Below are 19,568 nucleotides of genomic sequence, written 5' to 3' on the forward strand. Positions count from 1 at the left end.
TAAAAAATTTTAATAAGTCACACATTGCCGACTTTTTAAGACCTGTGTTTGTGTGTATCTCAAAAATAAGTGGTGCAGGGGCTTCAGTCATATTTTGTTGGAACCGAACAAGATGCCAAACTAAGCATAAATACAATAATACATCTGCCCCAATGTTCTTATTTTAATTGATCCAGAAAGATGATGTTTAATCTCGCCATAAATTCCCTTTTCTTAAACTTAACTTTCATTTATTGATAATTCCTCTTATTTAATTGCACACACTATGACACCAAACATGCATTTGAAGTTCAACTAAAATATTTCTTTATTGTAAGCTTGATAGATCTTCCAGTGCAGAGTGAAGTGAGTAATATTTCCCACTGTATTAAGTAATCTAAAATGTATGTATTTAACACATAGGGTGGTTGGATGCTAATGGAGAACATCCATAATTCTCCCAAACTAATGATGTCACTTGGAGAAATTCTAAAGTCTAAGAAGAACCCTGACAAAAACTTCAGGCTTTGGCTTTCTGTTCAAGCCAGAGAAGATCTACCAACATCACTGCTTCATTACACTGTAAAAACTGTTGTGGACAATCCAATGGTAAAGAATAAAATCAGCAATGCAGTAAAGATACTTAGAGTATTCCCATCTCCAAGATACTTTCTCAATATGTAGTAGGTGTAATAATAATATTAGCAACTACCTCCAATTATAATTGTAGTGTAGTTCTTCTGATTCGCTTTGTCGCTCACCCCATGTGCAGGGCATTGCAGTAGTTTAGGTATCCATGGTTATGACCATTCATACTCATACAGTGACGGTTAGTTAGCTGATAGTAGTCATAACCATGGATATCTAAGCTCCTGCAATGCCTTGCACATGGTAAGCAACATAGCAAATCAGAAGAACTATACATTTCTAATTGGAGGTATTTGCTAATACTATTATTATTACACCTACTACAGATTAGGATAGGATTTTGGGGATGGGGATACCCTGTTAAAGGTGTTGTCTCAGTAAACTCTCTTAATTATGTACGTAATGTAGTGCAAGTGAATTCAAATCTCTTCCGATCGCTGTCTTCTCCAGTTTCCAGCGCTGCTCTGGTCCTCTACTGGCCGACATGATCTGAAAACAGAGTAATTAGCTCACATAGGTTACATTCGAAAAATAGCACCGCCCTACATTGTGAGAGCTAGGAAAGCTGAAGACCTGTTATATTTTCCTGAATTGTAGCCAGCTTGGAATTCTTAATATACTTCTACTACATCACATACATAATTAAGAGTGTTTAAGGAGAAACAATTACCGTGACTTTAAGGTTTACATTAAGAATATATTAGGTTTGACAAAAATCTGGCTGTTTTAAATTATGCATTTTAAGAGGTCATTTAAATTGCACATTTTTTATATATTTAAATCGCACATTTTATATACATCTTACATTTTCTATGTATACATGAATACTGACGGTGTTAATTACTAGATTAAAATACTGTCCTCAGACGGGAATGTGACTTTTTAATTGCCACTCTATCCCGATTCTGCCTTACACACTGGCCTACTAAAGTCTCCTGAGTAAGAGATTTAAAGCGCACCTGTCAGCAGGATTATGCTCAGTAAACTACATACACTGTCAGGTGGTTGACATTACACTGATTAACATGATACCTTGGTTGATGAAATCCGCCCTGTGGTTCTTGTGTAATCTTTACTTTCAGTTTGGAGATAATGATATTCTCATGCTCCGGGGCGGCCTGTGGGGGGCGCTCGCTCTATCTGGTGCTCTACTTACATTTTCATCTGTATGCTCTTATGAAAGCTCACTGATCGTTCACTGACCTGCCTCCTGTTTTACCTAGCCCCGCACTACTAGATGCATTATGTAAAATAGGAGGCAGGTCAGTGAAGACACAGTGAGCTGTCATAAGAGCATACAGATGAATATGTAAGCAGAGCACCAGACAGAGCCCCGAAGCACAGGCATATCATTATCTCCAAACTGCAAATAAAGATTACACAAGAACCACAGGATGGATTTCATCAACCAAGGTATCATTTTAATTAGTGTAATGTCGCCCACCTGACAGTGTATGTAGTTTACTGAGCACAATCCTGCTGACAGGTGCACTTTAAAGATGCGGGAGAGTACACTTGGGTCTTTTGTAGGGCATGCTCTCCAATATGCAGAAGGGCCTCTATTAGTAGAGGATTCTTAGAACAATAGCTTAAAATGACGTTTTTTTTAGCAATTTTTAATATCTGTTTGCATGTTGTTTCCTATGATATATTTATTCTTATGTTACAGAATATAAGGCGTGGGATCATTCTTTCTTGGAAGTTTATTACCCATGAAGTGCTAGCTACAAGTTCCCGCCCAGAGTGGCCTCCTCTTCTACACAATCTCTGTTTCTTGCATGGTGCCATTCGCTATAGAACATTGTATGGAGGAGGCTGGAATTATCCCGACACAATGAGATTTGGCTGTGCAGAATTAATGGTATGTGAAAATGCAAATGTTGATTAATGATATTAAGAAATAAAAAATAGCAATATACAAGTTATGCATCAGTTCTTGAATCAGTAATGGAGCTTTGATGATATATTTTTTAAAAATAAGATGTTTGATCTTATTTAGTCATTTTACACTTTGCGGTACAGAACCATGCAATTTGTTTTAATGTTCTGGAGCACAAGTGATTGGGGATTTGACTGGTGAGCGTATATGACTTGTAGCTAACTACTACTTACAGGGATGGATTTCTGGTGTAAAGCACTTTGATAACTGGCAACATTTTTGTGAGACACAAAGTTTTGCGACTTCTGGTGTTTTCACTCCCATTCTGGCCAGCTCTGCCAAAGTAGGTGGAGGATGGGCGGGATGGGGCATTGTGGCGCCCGGCCACAGAATTCATGAAATGTTGCACTATTAATTGCTCCAGAAGTGTTACTCCAGTCCCTGACTGGAGTAGCATTTCTGGTGAGGCGCACGCCACTGCAAAGATGCATCAAATTCATTAAGCAACATGTGCCTATTAATGAACTCAGTGCATCCCTCTCCACCATGCCTTTTCATTAGTGCTGGTGTGTACAATGCCAGTCTTAATGAATAGGTCCATAGTGTTTTTTGTTTTTTTTTCTTTAACAGAAACCATTTAATATAGATATGGATATCATGATCTATCCTGCCCTAACTGAATGCAATATAGGGTAGCATGCAGAAAAAAAAATTGTCAAACAACTCCTAACAAAGTGGAATAAATGTGCAAGCATGGGTTGTGGTTACTACACTGCATTAGGACACAAAAACAAATACAACCACAGTCTGAGCGCATTGAGGTATATATGAACATTGAATTTTGATCTGAATTACTTCTATATAGACTATACTTATAAATTGTGTGAGCCCATCAGCCAGTGACAAGACACCTCTTGGATGTAAATCTAGTGAGTAAGGTAATATTTGGTAATTCTGGCAAGGCTCACAGATTGCACTCATGAGTCTGACTTCCCTCATCCCATAGATTGATAAATGCAAATATTGGAAGCAGTTAGTCTGTCTGGGCAGAAAGAAGTAATTCGGGGAAGCGAAAGGTATTACAACTCTGCTTTAACCCCTTAACGCAATATCACATATACTTGTATGTATGTGATGGCTGGGGTGAACGTGTGTGGAGAAGGCTCAGAAGCTGAACGCTCTTCACACATGATAGATACCAGCTATATTAAACACCAGCATTCGGCTTTAACAGCTGCAACCAGAGATGACCTTAAAAATTTAAATGGAATATGCGCCACTGCACGCTTACTGGATTCCATTGGTGCCCTGTGATGCAATTACGGGTTGCCGATGGGTTACTATAGCACCCGGGGGCTTGCTCAAGACCTCCATTGCCTCCATCTTGGTGCTCCTCTGAAGCTCATCTATATGCTAAGCTTCAAAAAAGATCTAGATACTGTGGTATTGCAATACATAGTATAAGAGATCAGACGATGGCAGGTTCAAGTAGTCTAATGGGGCGAACAAATAAAGTAAAAAATAAAAAAATCTATATTATAATTTAAAAAAAATGAAAAAAATCATGAAAATTCAAATCACCCCACTTTTCTCCCCAAAAAAACAAATAAACATATGTGGTATTGCCGTATTCATAAAAGTCTGATTTATCAAAATATAAAATTAATTAACCCAATCGGTAAACACTGTAAAGAGAAAAAAATCAAAACATCATAAATGTGTTTTTTAGGTCACTACTCCTCCCAAAAAATACAATAAAACAGATCAAAATGTTGTATATAGCCCAAACTGGTATCAATAAAACAGCCAGCTCGTTGCACACCAAAAAGGCTGGACCCAGCTCAATTGATGAAAAAATAAAAATGTTACGGGTCTCGGAAAAAGGTGGCACAAGCTAAACATTTTATAATCTGTACAAATTTGGTATCATCATAAAGATTCTGGCATAGAAAATCATAACTCATAATAACTTTTACTACAAAATATATGCTGCAAAAATAAAAATATATGGTGTAATTGCACTTTTTTCTCAATTTCACCACACTTTTTTTCTCGTTTTTCAGTGCATTATAAAGTAAACTGATTGAATCATTTAAAAACACAACTCGTCCCACAAAAAACAAGCCCTCATGCGTATATTTATGTGGATGGAAATATAAAAAAAAAGATATGGCTCTTGGAAGGAGGGGAAGAAAAAAAAAGCGCAAAAATGAAAATTGGCTGATGATGGAAGGGTTTAAAGGATGTGCCCATTATCTATAATATATCTCACTTCCCTGAAGACTCTGCCACAGGCGTTCTTCTCCTTGTGCTTGTTGGAGCCTCTAACACCGTATCACCATGGAAGGATATAAAGATAGACGGGGAGAGCAGGCTTTCTGAGCTGACATCAGTCAGGACTAGTGTTGAGCGAACATGCTCAACACTGCTCGGTACTCGCCCGAGCATCACGCTACTCGGGATGTTCGGCGAGCACCGAGCATTTCCGGGTTACTCGGGCGGGAGCTCGGGTCTCCGCCCTGCATGTTTGGTGCTCTTTACAGAGCCAATGAACATGCAGGTGTAGCGCCCCGAGGGCTCGGCCGCTACAGGGGTATTGCACCTCAGACCAGAGGTGTGATATTCCACTCTCGGGTAAGGATGGAGTATGGACCAGGGCTCAGTTAGCTGCATGCAGCACACACACCCAATTTCTCAGGGACAGCTCAACGGTGCTCCCACTAGACATAAGTGCAGGCACGACCGACCATGTCCCTGCTGGAGTGGGGAGGGAGGGGTGGAACACCCAGTGCTGTAGGGGCAGATAGGGGGCGGTTTCTGAGCGTAGGTAGGAGCCCATTGGTTGCTGGTCACCTGGGCTCATGGCTAGAGGGAGGTATAAAAGGTGGGCACCATCTTAGATCAGTGTTCTGTGAGAGGAGAGCTGACAGGGAGCTGTGGCTCAGTCTGGGCCCAGCTCCAGAGGCAGGCCTAGGGAAGAGGCCGGGGCCTGAGAGGAGAAGGAGAAGTGGGCCTGGAGAAGAGGCCGAGGAGGAGGTGAAGGGGAGCTGAGATTCTGGCTCATCTCAGCTCCAAGAGAAAGGAACAGAAAGGAACAGAACAGGAACTGCAAAGAAGGAGAGACAGAGAAACAGAAGGGCTCAGGAACAAGAAGGTGGAAGGGACCCTAAGAACCCACGAGAATCCAGGGTGAAGGGTCAGGCAGATTAAGGGTACCGGATCCCAAGTTGGTGGAGGAGAAACAACCCTCAGCCAAAGACCGGTCGTCGTGATCATCTATTGGTGTGACACCTCATCAAACCTGCTAGGAAGGCACCATATAGGACAGCGGAGGACGGGGCCCACGTTTAACCGCACAAGTCCGCGGCAGCTGGACAAAAGTGGGCCACTGGTGAGGCAGGCCAGAGAAAGGATTAAAGGGGGTCCTGTGCCATGCTCCTGAACTGCCTGGGAGTTGACCGAGCCCCACACCTGGTGGACGCAGCACGGCTCGGGCGGTCACTATCTGTGCACAAGTGACCTGGACCACCTGAACTGTGAGTAAAAGACATTGGACTGCAGTACGTTGTCTGTGTGCTCTTTCGCGCCTCCAGCACTATCAGCACCGGGACTCTCACTACCATCACTCCCAACATCCACTACACTGCCCTGGGGCCGCACTCTTCCCGTGGGGAGTCACATCATCTCAGCTGCACCCATCATCAGCCCCAGCGGACTGCCTTGCAGCGGCGGTTCCTAATAACCGCAATCCACGGGTGGCGTAGTCGGACATTATTTGGAGCGCATAGCAGACTACCATTGGCCTGACCACCCTGAGCCGCGGGACCGGGCCGCCACTACTACTACCCCCATCGTTCCCCTATCGCCCGGATCCGCGTGCCCCACGGCCCAGGGGGCGAGTCAGCTTTGGCGTAGTCGGCAGGATCGTGACCAACCCGCCACAAACGGGTATTGCGTGCCTGAAGAGAATTACAGATGTACCTTAAAAAGAAGTTTCCCGCCGTCCGGAGTCGTTTCCCGCCATCCGGAGCCGATTCCCGCCATCGGACGCCATCTTGGACCGTTTCCCGCCATCTTCATCCGTCTTTCCCGCCCTGGCAGAGCGGACGCCATTATGGGCGCACCAAAAGACAGCAGGAAGCCACCTCCCATCGTGGGCCAGGTCCCAGAATGGCGCCAAAGAAGGAGCCCGCCCCCACCTGCCATGAATGCAGCAGTGGAAATGTCCATCAACATGGGGGGGCTGCCCCTGTAGGTGATTGTCAGCAGAATGCCCCAGGACCACCCCCTCTGGGGGCGGAAAGCGAAGAAAACTGTGGGGCAGGGCGCGGTCTGGATCAGTTTGGCCAGGCCGCACCCGGAGATGGAGGGGGAAATCAGTGCCGGTACCCTGGTAAAGGGCCTGCTGCAAGCAACACCACCATGCAGCCTCACCGAGCTGTTAGCCCATCTCCCCAAGGAGGATCCCGAATACACACGGGCGGCGCTGGAAGAACTGGACCGGAGGATGGTCCGGGCGCAGCAAGAAGTGATCGCCGGATGGAAGGAGGAAGTGGCCCGGCGGGCTGTGATCCTGCAGCCGAAGGCGCCAGCAACAAGCAGCGCACCAGCCGGTGAGGGCCGAGCGGAGGCCGAGGACGACGCCGCGGAGGAGGCCGCGACAGCAGAGGCAGGTAACGGAGACGCCCCTGCACCGAATCCTGAGGCCGCCGACCTGCCCCTGCACCCCGTCGCGGAGCCCCACGCACCGGGACCCGCTGTCGACACCGTGCCCTCACCGCCATCAACCGGCCCCCAGGCCGTCGATGCTGCCAGCGAGCCCCGCCCCACGCCGTGCCCTCTGAACCCGGGCGTACTCAGCCAACCGCCACTGCAGGCCCGGCCGCAAGGCCCTGCACTCCCGGACGTCACTGCCCTGACGGAACCTCCTGCACCAGCTGTGCCACCTGTGGGAGCAACAAGGAAACGACCAGCACGGGCCTGGTCGCAAGGTCACGTGCCCCCGGGCGCCGCCAACCCACTTGCGCCCCCTGCTGCTGCAGTACCACCACTGGGCGCGGATCTCTTTGCCCAGCACACCACTCCGGAGGGGCTGCCTTTCATCTGGCCCCCCGAGTTTGTCAACCCCCGCTTCCGGAAGAGCCCGTCCGCGGAGATCGACGTACCCTCTGAACCCCTCATCCCTGCTCCAGCTCCTCAAGAAATTCCCCAGCTGCCATTAGAAGACGCCCAATTTGAATGGGACCCCACAGGGGAGGACCTGATGGGGTTCACGAAGGAAACGCGAGCGAGCGCAGCCGAGCGGCGAGAGGTCTGCCGCCAACAGCTGGAGATGTTTGAAAAGGAGCAGCGCGAGCGGCGGGTGAAGCAAGAAAAGCTGCAGGTCCAGAGCGCGGAGCAGAAAATGAAGGCGCGGCGAGATCCCCGAACTGCCCGCAGACCCCGAGTCACCGGGACTGTGGTGAAGTTCCAGATGGAGCGCGGCTGGGGTTTCATCCGAGACCCCGAGACCATCAGCGACGTGTTTGTGACAAGGAGAGATGTGGAGAGTCACCTACCGGAAGGCCATCGTGGGCGGGATCTATTCCCAGGCGACGTGGTGTCTTACACCCGACACCAAGGCGTGAAGGGGTGGTACGCCCTACACGTCCGCCGAGTAGTAGAGGAGGAGGAACAGTACTACTCGGACGCTGAGTACCAGGAGGGCCCGGACGGGCCTGAAGATTCGTATGAGGAGGAAGAAGGAGCGTCACGAAGACACCGTTACCAGTGAACGGTAAAGTGGCATTGTAAATAGTTACCCGTAAGGGTGCAAAAGAACTGTGTGGGACTGTTTCAAATTGAGTGTGGTCCCCGTTGGGACTGATATAGGACTGTATGAAAATTATCCCCTAAGTAACCTGGCTGAGGACTGAGAACAGCCACCCCTCTTCCCCTACAGGCTGAGGACTGTGAGCAGCCATTCCCCTATCCCCACCGGCCGAGGACTGGGAACGGCCAATCCCTTGTATATAGTTGCGCTTCTTAAAGCGCCCCCTACTGGTTTTATAAAAAGAACCGCAACGTCTACCTCAAAGTTAAAATGGACTGTTGCACCTTTAAAAAGAAAGAACACCTGGTCGCAAGTTGCACCGCGGCCATGAATCAAGAACCCAAGAATGTGCTTTAGTTAAAAATGTTTGAGATTTTATATGCTGCTAAATAGTAATGAAAAAGTTTTCTATAATGTCTAGTGAAAAGAAAAGTGTGTCCCATAAAGGGAGTTGAACCGTAATGTCTGTTTCTAATGTAAAAAGTTATTGAAAAAGTTTTGCATGTCCTGTAAATAACTGTTTTTGCTCTTTTCCAGCCCGAGCATGTGCTGTGCTTTACCAGAGCGGAATGTAGCGCCCCGAGGGCTCGGCCGCTACAGGGGTATTGCACCTCAGACCAGAGGTGTGATATTCCACTCTCGGGTAAGGATGGAGTATGGACCAGGGCTCAGTTAGCTGCATGCAGCACACACACCCAATTTCTCAGGGACAGCTCAACGGTGCTCCCACTAGACATAAGTGCAGGCACGACCGACCATGTCCCTGCTGGAGTGGGGAGGGAGGGGTGGAACACCCAGTGCTGTAGGGGCAGATAGGGGGCGGTTTCTGAGCGTAGGTAGGAGCCCATTGGTTGCTGGTCACCTGGGCTCATGGCTAGAGGGAGGTATAAAAGGTGGGCACCATCTTAGATCAGTGTTCTGTGAGAGGAGAGCTGACAGGGAGCTGTGGCTCAGTCTGGGCCCAGCTCCAGAGGCAGGCCTAGGGAAGAGGCCGGGGCCTGAGAGGAGAAGGAGAAGTGGGCCTGGAGAAGAGGCCGAGGAGGAGGTGAAGGGGAGCTGAGATTCTGGCTCATCTCAGCTCCAAGAGAAAGGAACAGAAAGGAACAGAACAGGAACTGCAAAGAAGGAGAGACAGAGAAACAGAAGGGCTCAGGAACAAGAAGGTGGAAGGGACCCTAAGAACCCACGAGAATCCAGGGTGAAGGGTCAGGCAGATTAAGGGTACCGGATCCCAAGTTGGTGGAGGAGAAACAACCCTCAGCCAAAGACCGGTCGTCGTGATCATCTATTGGTGCGACACCTCATCAAACCTGCTAGGAAGGCACCATATAGGACAGCGGAGGACGGGGCCCACGTTTAACCGCACAAGTCCACGGCAGCTGGACAAAAGTGGGTCACTGGTGAGGCAGGCCAGAGAAAGGATTAAAGGGGGTCCTGTGCCATGCTCCTGAACTGCCTGGGAGTTGACCGAGCCCCACACCTGGTGGACGCAGCACGGCTCGGGCGGTCACTATCTGTGCACAAGTGACCTGGACCACCTGAACTGTGAGTAAAAGACATTGGACTGCAGTACGTTGTCTGTGTGCTCTTTCGCGCCTCCAGCACTATCAGCACCGGGACTCTCACTACCATCACTCCCAACATCCACTACACTGCCCTGGGGCCGCACTCTTCCCGTGGGGAGTCACATCACCTCAGCTGCACCCATCATCAGCCCCAGCGGACTGCCTTGCAGCGGCGGTTCCTAATAACCGCAATCCACGGGTGGCGTAGTCGGACATTATTTGGAGCGCATAGCAGACTACCATTGGCCTGACCACCCTGAGCCGCGGGACCGGGCCGCCACTACTACTACCCCCATCGTTCCCCTATCGCCCGGATCCGCGTGCCCCATGGCCCAGGGGGCGAGTCACAGGGATTGCCAGCCAGTCACTGTAATGCCGCAGCCATGTTGTTTGTGGGCATTACAGTGATTGGCTGGCCACACAGCGTCACCTCCCAGACGATCAGCCCGTCATGATTGGTGTGGGTGTCTGTGCGTGTGTCTGCGAGTGTGTGCGGGGTGTCTGTGCGATGTGTGCGGTGTCTGTGCGTGTGTCTGCGCGATGTCTGCGGGTGTGTGCGGTGTCTGTGCGATATCTGCGGGTGTGCGCGGTGTCTGTGCGATGTCTGCGAGTGTGTGCGGTGTCTGTGCGATGTCTGCGGGTGTGTGCGGTGTCTGTGCGATGTCTGCGGGTGTGTGCGGTGTCTGTGCGATGTCTGCGGGTGTGTGCGTGCAGGCAGACATAGGCCGATGTGACACTACTACTCCCATCGGCCTATGTCTGTCCCCGGTCCACTCGTGCCAGCAGGATCAGCTCGATGGGAGCAGTAGTTCCCATCAGCCTGATCCTGCTATTTAAATTGCCCTACTGTGTCCCCAATAAATGTTAAATACATGTCATTGGTGGCCAGTGGTTGCCTACAATAAATTAGTTCATACATTACCTGTCCCCGCCGATCGCCACCTAAAATAAAGTAAAAAATAAAAAACTACACCTATACTCACCTAGACACCTAATTCCCCGAAGCCATCGATCTCCTGTAATAAAATATAAAATAATAAACCACAACCTTATCCTTACCCCTCCGTAGTAGTCCACGAGTGTCCCACGAAGATCTCCAGTTTAGAGCAGCCACATAGAATGTGACCGCTCTGAACCGCCACCGCCGCTAGAATGATGGGGCCGTAAAGCAGCCCCGTCATTGCATAAGCGGGTTCGCCGGAGTTCAGGCAGCGCTGCTCCGGTTAGCTCCTTTACGGCCCTGCTGTATCGTGAGAAATTCCCACGGTACAGCAGTGCCGTAAAGGAGGTCTCCGGAGCTGCGCTGCCTGAATGCACTCCGGTGACCTCAGTCAGTGGCTCCCGCTGCCGGGAGCGGATGTGTTCCCGGCAGTGTGAGCTTACAGCAGCCATGCACAGCTGTCACCATCTCCAGATGTGACAGCTGTGCATGGGAGATCAGCGCAGGAACGTGGACAGGTAACTATTTTTTTTTAGTAAACTAAGAATTAAATAAAATTGTGTGTTTTATTTCAAATAAATTATTTTTTTCTGGGTGTAGTGTGTTTTTTCTTTTTAACACTTTGTAGGTTAGTAATGGGGGTGTCTTATAGACGCCCATCATTACTAACCTGGGCTTCATGGCAGCTGGCGCTGACATGAACCCCAACCCTATTACCCCCTGCCAAATATAGTGCGAAGCCCCACGTAAATTTTTTTTTAATTATTTTCAGGAAATTCATGAAATAATTAAAAAAAAATTGATGTGGGGCTTCGCCCTATATTTGTGTCCAGCCAGGTACAGCAGGCAGAAACGGGCTGCGCCCAACCACCAGCTGCCTATTTGTACCTGGCCGGACACAACAATATAGGGAAGCCCTTTTTTTAAAAAATTATTTCATGAAATAATTTAAAAATTGACGTGTCTCTCTGTGACGGCATAAAGATGAGCCGAGGTCATGTCCAATGAACTCGGCTCACCTCATGCACATCACTGACAGCGTGGGAAAATTCTCCTGCACTCAGCGCTTCAGCGTGAGAATTTTCCCACGCTGTCAGTGACGTGAATGAGGTGAGCTGAGTTCATTGGACATGACCTCGGCTCATCTTTATGCCGTCACAGAGAGACACTGAGGAGCGCAAGCATGCCTGCGCTTCTCAGTGTCTGCGGGATGACAGGCTGGATGGCAGCGTTCTGCTGCGGTCCAGCCTGTCATCTCGATGTAGCAGAGCTGAAGCTGTCCTGGGAACCATGGAAAGGTAAGGATGATGTTGCTTTATTATTTTTCTTTTATTGCAGGAGATCGTTGGCTTCAGCTGGAATGGGCGTGATGGTAAGTAGAGTTTAATTTAGAACAATAAAGAATTGTGTGTTTATTTCAATTAAAGGACTTTATTCTGGGTGTTTGTGTTTTTTTTTTAACTTTGACTATGGGGTTAGTAATGGGGGTGTCTTATAGACGCCTCTCCATTACTAACCTGGGCTTGATGTCAGCTGGCATTATAAGCTGACATCAACCCCAGCCCTATTACCCCACTGCCACCGCTACAGGCAGTGGGAAGAGCGAGGCTAAGTGCCAGATTTGGCGCATCCTATGGATGCGCCATTTCTGGGGCGGCTGACGGCTGGTGTTTCTAGCCTGGGAGGGGGCCAATATTCATGGCACCCTTCCTGGGCTATTAATATCAGCCCCCAGCTGTCTGCCTAGCCTTTGCTAGCTATTAAATTAGGGGGGACTCCACGTCATTTTTTTGAGGGGGTCCCCCATTTTAATAGCTAGTAAAGGCTAGGTATTCAGCTGGGGGCTGATATTAGTAGCCTGGGAAGCTCCGTGGGTATTACCCCCTTCCCAGGCTTCAAACATCTGCCCCAGCCGTCTGCTTAACCCTCCGCTAGAGACTAAAATTATGGGGAACCCCACGCCAATTTTTTTTTAAATAAATCCTTTATTTTAACACTAAATGACAAGTACAGTAATCAACACTGTCACTGTACTTCATATATATGTGACTGACATGTTTCTATCTATCTAATCTATGTATGATTCTCTATTCCTTCTATTCTAAATTGTCGGGTACAGATGCTGAATTGCCGGCCGGCTTTTTTAAAGAGACGGTGCATGAAAACACTATTATATTTTTAAATAAATCCTTTACACTAAATGACAAGTACAGTAAGCAACACTGTCACTGTACTTCATATATATGTGACTGACATGTTTCTATCTATCTAATCTATGTGTGAAGCTCTATTCTGTCTGTTATAAATTGTCGGGTACCGCAGCTGAATTGCCGGCCGGCTTTTTTAAAGAGACGGTGCATGAAAACACAATTATTTTTTTAAATAAATCCTTTACACTAAATGACAAGTACAGTAAGCAACACTGTCACTGTACTTCATATATATGTGACTGACATGTTTCTATCTATCTAATCTATGTGTGAAGCTCTATTCTTTCTGTTGTAAATTGTCGGGTACCGGTGTATGCCGCTGCTGAATTGCCGGCTTTTCGCGTAATACATTCTACATTATTCTTAGTTGTTTTACTTCATGTAGAATTAACCTACAAGGAAAGAAAGGGTTTATTTTCATTCCGATATTTGTGTCCCATTGACTTGCATTGGTTTCCGGTATCAGAATCGGCGATATCCGATACTTTTTGGGTATCGGTCCGATCCAATCCGATACGATATTTCCTGATATCGGAAGGTATCGCTCAACACTATCCTTAACATATTTCACAGGAAAGCACTTTCACTTTCGTTTTTGAACGTTTTATTTTGAGCCTGTAAAAGTGGCTTAATACCTCTGACCACGTTGTTAACAGCAGTGACCTGGGGGTCAGAAATGCTTCCTGGGGCGATCCCCATGCTGTCCCCATGTCATTTGAGCACTGTCACTATCGTTTTGGGCACTTGTTAGGCTTTTAAAAGACTGCCGGGGGAGCCGCCGCAAAAATGCTCGAGTCTCCCATAGACTAACATTGGGCTCTTTGCTCGGGTCGAGCACCCGAGTATCACGGCGAGCTCGGCCCGAGTTTCGAGCACCCGAGCATTTTAGTGCTCGCTCAACACTAGTCAGGACTTTTGTGCTGTCAGATCTCTTGGAAGCAGGATCACAATCAGCCATGAAACAGTGTTGCACACTTTACTGCAGCAGTCTTAAGGAGATGTAGGCATTGTTTTTCTTTTCACCTGTGGCTGACATATTAGCTGCAGATACCAGGGAAATACAGCCTCCTGATAGTCACTGTAGAGCTGATCTGGGTGTAAAGTAGCACCTAAATCATACAGCAATCACCTGATCACTGGGGCTAGCAGCATTGCCTGTTCCTAAACCGTATACGCGATACTCGTTGAGTGCCATATATTCAGTGATCAAGAAAACAAGAACTGTAATAATTGTGTCTCCAACAACTGGCACGCTACTACTGACACTGTATTATTTTTCTACAGCCAGGAACTCTACACAGATGTTTAGAAATGTCTCTGCAGTGTTGTATGCAGATCGGTTTTACAGAAGCAGTTAAAAGGAATCTGTCAGCAGGGTTTCGCCCCCAAAACTATTTATATGCATATGTAGCTCTTTTACACACAAGTCCAGCAACACCTTTACCTGGCCAGTCTGTTCCTCTATTACTGGCATTTGAATTGATATGAAAATGAGGCTGACGAGCTATTGTAGATCTGAAGCCTCTGCCACTCCAGCTCTATTCCATGCCCAATGCTACTTCCTCCAGCTTGACTGATGGCTCCATTGCCTAACATCATATAGCATAGAGGCTATCAATTAAGCAGGAGGAGGCTGCACTGGGCGGAGAAAAGGGCTGGAGTGAAATGATTTAGATCTACAAATAGTTCTTCAGCCTCATTGACATTTAAAGAGGTTGTCCACTACTCTACATAATGTCCCCATCGATTTAAAGAGTGGAAAGAAGTGTCATTGTATTTACCTTGAATTGTCATTGTTGCCTGTGAGTGGCGCTATCGCTGAACGCTCACCAGGCATCACGTAACCCGGCTGCTGCCTGCTCTGACATCCGCTGATGTCACATCAAGTTCCGTCTGCAGCCAGGCGTGACCCAGTGACGTGCACCAACCCGAGTGATAGACTGTAGGTGGGGTTTCACCGTACGTCACAGCCCAGCATCCACCGCGTGCTTTTCAAATAAATGCAGAGGAGGGAAAGCACGCTGTGGATGCTGGGCTGTGACGTGCGGTGAAACCCCGCCCACAGCTCGTCAATCAGGGGGGCGCACGTTACTGGGTCATGCCCGGCTGCAGAGGAAACTTGACGTGACATCAGCGGATGTCAGCCGAGGCTGCAGCCAGGTCACATGATGCTTAGTGAGCGGTTAGTGATAGCGCCACTCACAGGCAACAATGACAACACAAGGTATATATAAAAACACTTCTTTCCACTCTTTAAATCGATGGGGACAGTATGTATAGCAGTGGACAACTCTTTAAATTCACACTTCAGTAATGAAGGAACGGACTGGCTATGTAAATGTATTGCTGAACTAGTCTTTGAAAGAGCTGCACATAAATAGTTTGAGGATGAAATCCTGCTGATAGATTCCCTTTAAACGCACTTGATTGATTTTCTAGGCAAATGCGTTTGAATTAATGGTAACAATTCTTTCCATTGCATTTTATGTATTATCTTTAGGAAAGCATGGAGATACTAAAGCGTGAATTTAAAGAGGACCCTGAGAATGCAGGAAAGATTCCATGCTGGACTGCCCTGAGATACCTACTGTCAGAAGTATGTGAATTTTTTTTCTGGTTTCAGATATTTGGGTTTGTCCTAAAATGTCAAAACAAATTTAAAGGGTTTTTCCCATCAATAAAATATAATTTTAATCAATAGATCTTGGAATAATAATAAATTCCACAATTAGCTGTGTCTAAATAAAATATTCCTGTGCTGAGATAATCTTATAAATGTGCCCCTGCTGTGTACTGTGTAATGGCTGTGTCTGACCGTACAGGAACATGGTCTGATCATACCACAGCTCCTGGGCAGGGGAGGAAGCAAAACATTATACAGATATTACAGCACAGGATCACAGCTGGTTCTTTCTTTGAAGTAAAACATTAAAAACAGGCAGGGAAATGTTTTACCTCACAAAAATAATAAGCTGTAATACCCTGCTGTAATATCATTATCTTCTCTTGCTTCCTCCCATGGCCAGGAGCTGTGGTATGATCAGACCATGTCCCTGTATGGTCAGACACAGACATTACACAGTACACACCTGGGGCACATTTATACGATTATCTCAGCACAGGAACATTTTACTTAAACGCATCCAATTGTGGAAATTATCATTATTCCAAGCTCTATTAATTAATATCAACTTTTGTTTATGGGAAAACCCCTTTAAGGAATCTAGTCAGCTTCTGAGCATAGATTTTGTACATAACAAGATCAGTAATTTTGTAAACACTTTGCATTACTTGCACTAATTCTTAAACCCCACTCAGATGCCCACTTTTCAAGTACGTGTTTCATCTGTTTTTCACGGATAAAATATGTATCCATTATAATCGATTAAGCTATTCACATATCTGTCTCTTTATGCAGACCATGTGTTCGCAAAAAATCAGGTCTGTTTTTGATCTGAGTCATGGTTTTGGGGTTCATTTCAGCTGTGTAATGTCTACTGACATCAACCTCAGGGGTTAGTAATGGAGAGATGTTTATCAGACACCCCTTTACTAACCCCGTAGTCAAAAGAAACACACACACACATAAAAGTCCTTTATTTGTAAAAAGCACCCCCTGACAAATTCCCTCTTTTACCCAAAAAAAAACCCCAGTGGTCCGCCGACGTCCATATGGAGGTCCCATGACGATTCCCATCTTCTTTTTCCAGTCAATGGAGACCCGTTCAGAGAACGCAGCTCCATAAACTGGAGCTGCAGCCACTGCCGTGCCTCACGCTACGTAGCGTGAGAACCCGGCTGCTGTGATGAGCGGTGACGTCAGTAAGGTTATCGCAGTTCACAGCCACTGAACTGCAGTAACATTACTGACATCACCGCTTGTCACAGCAGCCTGGTTCTCGTGCTACACAGTGTGAGAACCGGCAGTGGCTGCAGCTCCAGTTTATGGAGCTGCGTTCTCTAAACGGGGCTTCATAGACTGGACAAAGAAGATGGGAATCGTCATAGGACCGCCATAGGGATTTCGGCAGACCACTGTGGATTATTTTTTGGAGATAATACATGGGTAAAAGAGGGAATTTGTCAGGGAGTGCTTTTTACAAATAGAGGACCTTTGTGTGTGTGGTGCTTTCTTTTGACTATGGGGTTAGTAATGGGGGTGTCTGACAGACATTACTAACCCCTGGGCTTCATGTTAGCAGACATTACTCAGCTGATATCAACCCCAAAATCATTAGCCCGATTGCCAACGCACCAGGGCAATCGTGACAAGCCGAGGCTAAGCGCCAGAATTGGCCCCATCTAATGGAAGCACTATTTCTGGGGCGGCTGAGGGCTGGGCTTATTAGGCTGGGAAGGAGCAAATATCCATGAACCTTTCCTGCCTATTGATATCAGCCCGCAGGTGTCGGCTTAGCCTTTTCCTGATTATTAAAAATAGTGGGGACCCTATATAATTTTTTTAGGGTACCACTCTTTTTAATAACCAGTAAAGGCTAAGCAGACAGCAGTGAGCTGATATTAATAGGCTGGGAAGCTCCAAGGTTATTTGCCCTTTCCCAGACTATTGAGACTAGCTCACAGTTGTCTGCTTTCCCTTAGCTGGTTATTAAAAATAAGGGGGACCCCACGCCATTTTTTTCATTTATTTTTTTAGTTATTAGCTAACTACATGTACAGTAAACTACACACGCAAAACGTAATTATATATCAAACTGACTTATTTCTATCTATTCTATCTATATATCTATTCAATACTTACGGTTCGGGCTGTGAATTTACAGTACTTGGCTAATGAAATGTCGAGTTTCTTTTGAGATGTGTGTAAAAAAAATTCTCGCACTCATTGACTTGCATTGGCGAGTCTTGTCCGATATACTGTACAGACAAAAAGTTTGGACATACCTTCTCATTTAAAGATTTTTCTGTATTTTCTTGACTATGAAAATTGTACATTCACACTGAAGGCATCAAAACTATGAATTAACACATGTGGAATTATATAGTTAACAAAAAAGTGTGAAACAACTGAAAATATGTCTTATATTCTAGGTTCTTCAAAGTAGCCACCTTTTGCTTTGATGACTGCTTTGCACACTCTTGGCATTCTCTTGATGAGCTTCAAGAGGTAGTCACCGGAAATGGTCTTCCAACAATCTTGAAGGAGTTCCCAGAGATGCTTAGCACTTGTTGGCCCTTTTGCCTTCACTCTGCGGTCCAGCTCACCCCCAAACCATCTCGATTGGGTTCAGGTCTGGTGACTGTGGAGTGTTATGTTCTGCTACCAAAGCTAAGGAAAGAGAGGAGATCTGTCCCTACTATAAGACTCAGCTGAATCCCTACGATGTAACAGGGAACCTGATCCTGCGATCAGACCTGCTAAAGTCCTAATCTAGTCTGTACGGAGACCTATAGATTTGGGGAGGGAATCCCTACAAGTACTAAGGACTGGGAGGAATATGGGACACCTCCTAACAGAAATAGCAGCAGACAGACGAACAAACAAAATAGATAGAACCTAGAGGTCCGTAGACCAAGCAAACTAACAGAGTTAGATACAGAGCACAGGCTAGCTAGAAAGTAGATATACAATGAAGTCCAGCAAAGCCAGAAGGGCGGAGCAGGATTAAATAGGCCAACAAGGTCATGTGACCAGCAAAGGAAAAAAAACCTAACAGCAAGGTTCTAACAGTACCCCCCCTTCTAAGAGGATCCTCCGGATCCCCTAGGACCAGGCTTATCAGGAAATCTCCTGTGAAACGCTCTGATAAGTCTGGACGCGGAAACATCATCTGACCTCACCCAAGAGTTATCCTCGGGTCCGAAACCTTTCCAGGCCACAAGATACTGCAAACTACCTCTATACCGTCTAGAGTCAAGGATGCGAGAAATTTCATATTCCCCGTCCTCCACCACCGGAGGAACAGAGGCAGAGGCGTCACCATCCGACACAACAGCTTTTTTTAACAGAGAGACATGAAAGACCGGATTAATTCTCCAGGAGGTAGGAACCTCCAACCTAACAGCAGATTGGTTGACAACCTGAAGCACCTTAAAGGGCCCTACAAACTTGGGACCCAATTTCTTAGAAGGAATCCTCAACCGCAGATTCCTAGAGGACAACCAAACCATGTCACCAACAGCGAACAAAACCTCCTGTCGTTTCCTATCAAAGTAGTCTTTAGATTTTCTGTTGGCCTCCTGAAGATTACCACGCACATCCGTCCAAACTCTTTCCAAATCACCGGAAAAATTCTCCTCCTCAGGCACGGCAGATCCCAACTTGGAGAACGACCCAAACGACGGATGTCTCCCAGAACAACAAAAAAAAGGCGAACAACCAGCAGAAGAAGATGTATGATTGTTCAGAGCAAATTCGGCAAGTGGCAGAAACTCAGACCACCCCTCTTGATTGTCTGCCACAAAACAACGCAAGAACTGCTCAACATCCTGGTTTTTCCTTTCTGTCTGGCCATTAGATTCAGGATGATATCCGGACGAAAACGACAAATGAATTCCCAACCTGTCACAAAAG

General features: G+C 46.8%; 1 protein-coding gene across 1 annotated transcript in view; it reads left to right on the forward strand.

Moving 5' to 3' along the window:
- Nucleotides 1–19,568, forward strand: part of LOC141259500 (dynein axonemal heavy chain 5-like) — a 482,742-nt gene that overhangs the window by 419,748 nt on the left and 43,426 nt on the right. The window contains exons 96-98 of the mRNA XM_073675609.1: nt 403–588; nt 2,297–2,488; nt 15,534–15,629. Of these exons, the coding sequence (XP_073531710.1) occupies nt 403–588; nt 2,297–2,488; nt 15,534–15,629 (474 nt within the window). The remainder of the gene's footprint in view (nt 1–402; nt 589–2,296; nt 2,489–15,533; nt 15,630–19,568) is intronic.

This window comes from Phyllobates terribilis, unplaced genomic scaffold, assembly GCF_046119375.1.
Source record: "Phyllobates terribilis strain yellow unplaced genomic scaffold, ASM4611937v1 Scaffold_3__8_contigs__length_932513732, whole genome shotgun sequence".
NCBI lineage: Eukaryota > Metazoa > Chordata > Amphibia > Anura > Dendrobatidae > Phyllobates > Phyllobates terribilis.